Source organism: Acanthisitta chloris, unplaced genomic scaffold, assembly GCF_000695815.1.
Source record: "Acanthisitta chloris isolate BGI_N310 unplaced genomic scaffold, ASM69581v1 scaffold10517, whole genome shotgun sequence".
Taxonomy (NCBI): domain Eukaryota; kingdom Metazoa; phylum Chordata; class Aves; order Passeriformes; family Acanthisittidae; genus Acanthisitta; species Acanthisitta chloris.
The window spans coordinates 5,055-8,176 of NW_008680924.1; the positions used below are offsets into that span (position 1 = coordinate 5,055).

The 3,122-nt window shown below is 58.3% G+C and overlaps 1 protein-coding gene across 1 annotated transcript in view; it reads right to left on the reverse strand.

Moving 5' to 3' along the window:
- USP36 (ubiquitin specific peptidase 36) overlaps positions 1-3,112 on the reverse strand; it is a gene marked incomplete at its 5' end in the record, with an annotated part of 7,895 nt that extends 4,783 nt beyond the window's left edge. The window contains 8 exons of the mRNA XM_009077901.1: positions 173-313; positions 586-706; positions 1,043-1,125; positions 1,398-1,468; positions 1,829-1,896; positions 2,015-2,117; positions 2,376-2,486; positions 2,908-3,112. Of these exons, the coding sequence (XP_009076149.1) occupies positions 173-313; positions 586-706; positions 1,043-1,125; positions 1,398-1,468; positions 1,829-1,896; positions 2,015-2,117; positions 2,376-2,486; positions 2,908-3,112 (903 nt within the window). The remainder of the gene's footprint in view (positions 1-172; positions 314-585; positions 707-1,042; positions 1,126-1,397; positions 1,469-1,828; positions 1,897-2,014; positions 2,118-2,375; positions 2,487-2,907) is intronic.
- Between the last annotated feature and the right edge of the window lie 10 nt (positions 3,113-3,122).

A 3,122-nucleotide genomic window follows, 5' to 3' on the forward strand; every position in this document is an offset into this window, starting at 1 on the left:
ACCCACAGGGGACTCTGCCAGACCAGACCTTCACACTTCCTACAGCAGAGCACAACCTGTGCCCCACACCACTCACCCTGCCAAGCACCCTACTCTCTGCACCCTACAGGGACCCATGAGCACTCAGCAGACCCCAGCCCAGAGAGGATGCCAAGAGAGCACCCAAGCTCACCTTCACATAGCAGAAGTAGTGCCCTGCATTGCAGCTGTACCCAGAGTGGACCAGCACTGCATAGAGTCCGTACGCGACAGGATCGCCCTTGGGCTCAGACATGTAGGGGCGGATGTCCAGGTACTCGGGGTATCCCACATCCTGCAGAGAAGATGTCTCAGGAGCCAGCACAGCAGATGGCTTTCTTGCCAGGACAAGAGTAGCTCTCTGTCCTGTAAGTCCCATTTCTCAAGGGAGGAGAACGCGCTCTCTCCAGGCAGAGATTGCAGCAAGGAAGATGCCAGGATAAGCTCAATTTCCCCCACGCAGTGGGGAAGGGCTGCAGGACCACACCAGGACCACCTCCCTTCCTGCGCTGGGGGCAGGGCCTTGGGCCAGGACACAGCTCTGGCTCTGGATTGCGAAGTACTCACCTTGGTGATTTTCCTTCCACGTGAAGTGCTGCAGCTGCCAAAGCGCTTCAGTGAGATGGTGAGAACATTGGAGGCTCGGTGGATGGTGAAGCGTTTGCTGGCTGACACTTTCTTCCTGCACCTGTCCAGGAAGAGCCTGAGCTATTCAAGCTGTTCCACCACCCAGACAACTGCCCACCCTGGCCACGCAAACCCCATGGGAATGGCAAACCCCACAGGAATGATCCTGGTGACACCAGGCATCGTTCCAGGCACCTGCCCACAGCCATGTCTGCTGGCCCAGGTCCTCCTCACGAGAGGAGGGAGCTGAGGATGGACAAGCTTCATCACAGGCTTCCCTGGCCGTGTTCCTCATGGTTTAGCCATGGAGCAGGTATTGAAACCCTCCTTTACCATGGCAGCCTTCCCACCAGCACACCTGTGGGCCCCATCCTGCCCACAGCCCCCCCACACTCACTTGCCACACATGTAGGCGTTTTCCCCACCTAGCTGCTCCGGCCTCACAAACAGCTCCAGCGCCCGCACGACGTTTGCAGCTCGCTGCAAGCACAGAGCAGAGGTCAGGGCACAAGGGGCCTGTCCACACCACAGTCCCACTCCCAGCCAAGGCACTGGCCCCAGGACAGAGCACACATCACGGGGCCAAGGCTGCCCCCCAAAGCCATGAACCTGTCCCAGGCACACTGCGGGGGAGGCTGCTCTGCCCCCCCAGCACCACTGAGCCTCCACACAGGAGTCGCAGCTCATGCTTCCCTCCTGCTAGCACCATGCCTGCACAACTGGGTCCCCCATCCCCAACCCTGCTGCAGTACCTCGACCTCCAGTGTCATGTCCAGGTAAGGGTCATAGGTGTCCGACACAGTCTTGCACTCAGAGCATTTCACTGCAAAAGAAGAGCCATGAACACACCTGGTACAACACCTGCACCCACCATGCCCCTGGCACAGCACAGGCAGCTGCAGTGTCCCCCAGTCTGGGTTTGGGTTCTGAGATGTGAACACCAGGAGATCACCAGAACAGCCTGGTCAGGAGGAAGGCTGGAGATTCCACTACATGCTGGGAGAGCAGGTCCCTTTGCTGGTGGCAATGAGCTGGGGACCCATGACCATTGTCACAACAGGGGTCATAACCCCCAGGTACCACAGGACTGACTGCCTGTGGCTCTAGGTAAGTTATACATGCTTAGCTGTTTTCCGAAAAGAGTTTTCCTGCCCAGGCCTGGGCCCTGGCAGCTGGCACTTACCACGGGACCGCAGGTAACCACCGAAGATCTGGTGAACCAGAGTCGTGGCCTGGGTCTGGCGATCCAGCCTACATAGAGACAGCATCACCGAGCTCACACTGGATCTCACACCACCTTTCCACAACAGCCACCCCCATGAGCCCCGTGTCCTCAGCACAGTCCCCCCTGCCATCAGGCCGCACGTACTTGGTGTAGCCATTCAGACAGGCCTTCTGCATTGCATCAATGGTGTAACGCAGGAATTCGTGTGCATCCTCCTGCCTGCCGAACTGCAAGTTATGGGAAATCTCTGCAAGAGAGGGAGGAATTATCACAGGCTGCAGCAGATACTGCACAAGAGGAGGCAGGGACTCTGGGGTTTGAGCCTCCGGAACCAAAACATCAGACTCATGCCAGCCACAGGGGAAGCCCCAAGCAGCCCATGAAGTTCACCAGCCCCTGGACGGCTCTGTGAGTTATCTCAGAGGAGCCATCTGCCAACCCATACCCTGATCCCAACAGTTTTGCTCCCACATTAGTCACAGGAGTGGAGGGCAGCCATCCTTACTTTTGAGATCTCGGATGACGGACAGTGGCTTTATGGCATTGCCACTGTTTGCAAAAGCCTGGATCGTGTGGTTCTGCATAGTGCACATCATGCAGAAGCTTCCATGGGCACCTGGAGTGGGAGAGATGATGTTGGGGACAAACTCAGGAGAGCTGGAGGCAGCACAGGGGATCTCCAGTGCTGTCACAGGCTGCCACGCTGCCCTCGTGCAGTTCCCACAGGCAGAGGCTATTCAGGACCCCCCAAACTCAGCCCCTAAGAATCTGGCAGGCCCCATTGGGACCTTCTTAGTTCTGGCTACACCCAGAAGAGACAAAGTCTCCCCAGACACAAGGATGCCAAGCTCGGGAACACTGCTACATTCAGAAGAAGTGAGCTGGACCCAGGAACAGCCTCTTGAAGATGGAGAAACAGGCAGAAGGGAGCAGGGAAAGTGCATCCTGACAATCCCTCACCGGAGTCAGGCACAGCAATAGGGAGAGGCAGACGTTGCTCCTTCCCCTTTGGCCACCCTAACTGGGTCCCCACTCACAGGTGCGTCCGTGCTCCCGGGAGAGCAGGTAGTTGGTGAGAGGTGGTGTGTAGGTCAGGCACTGCAGCGCTGAGTTCAGGAAGCACGTGTTGCCCAGGTTACTCAGCCCGGCACCCACACGGTGGATCCGCTCCCACTTCATGCAAAGGCGCTGGGCTGGGAAGAGCACCTTCTGGGGCGCTGGGATCCCATCGCCCGCGGCCCCCGGCGCGGCA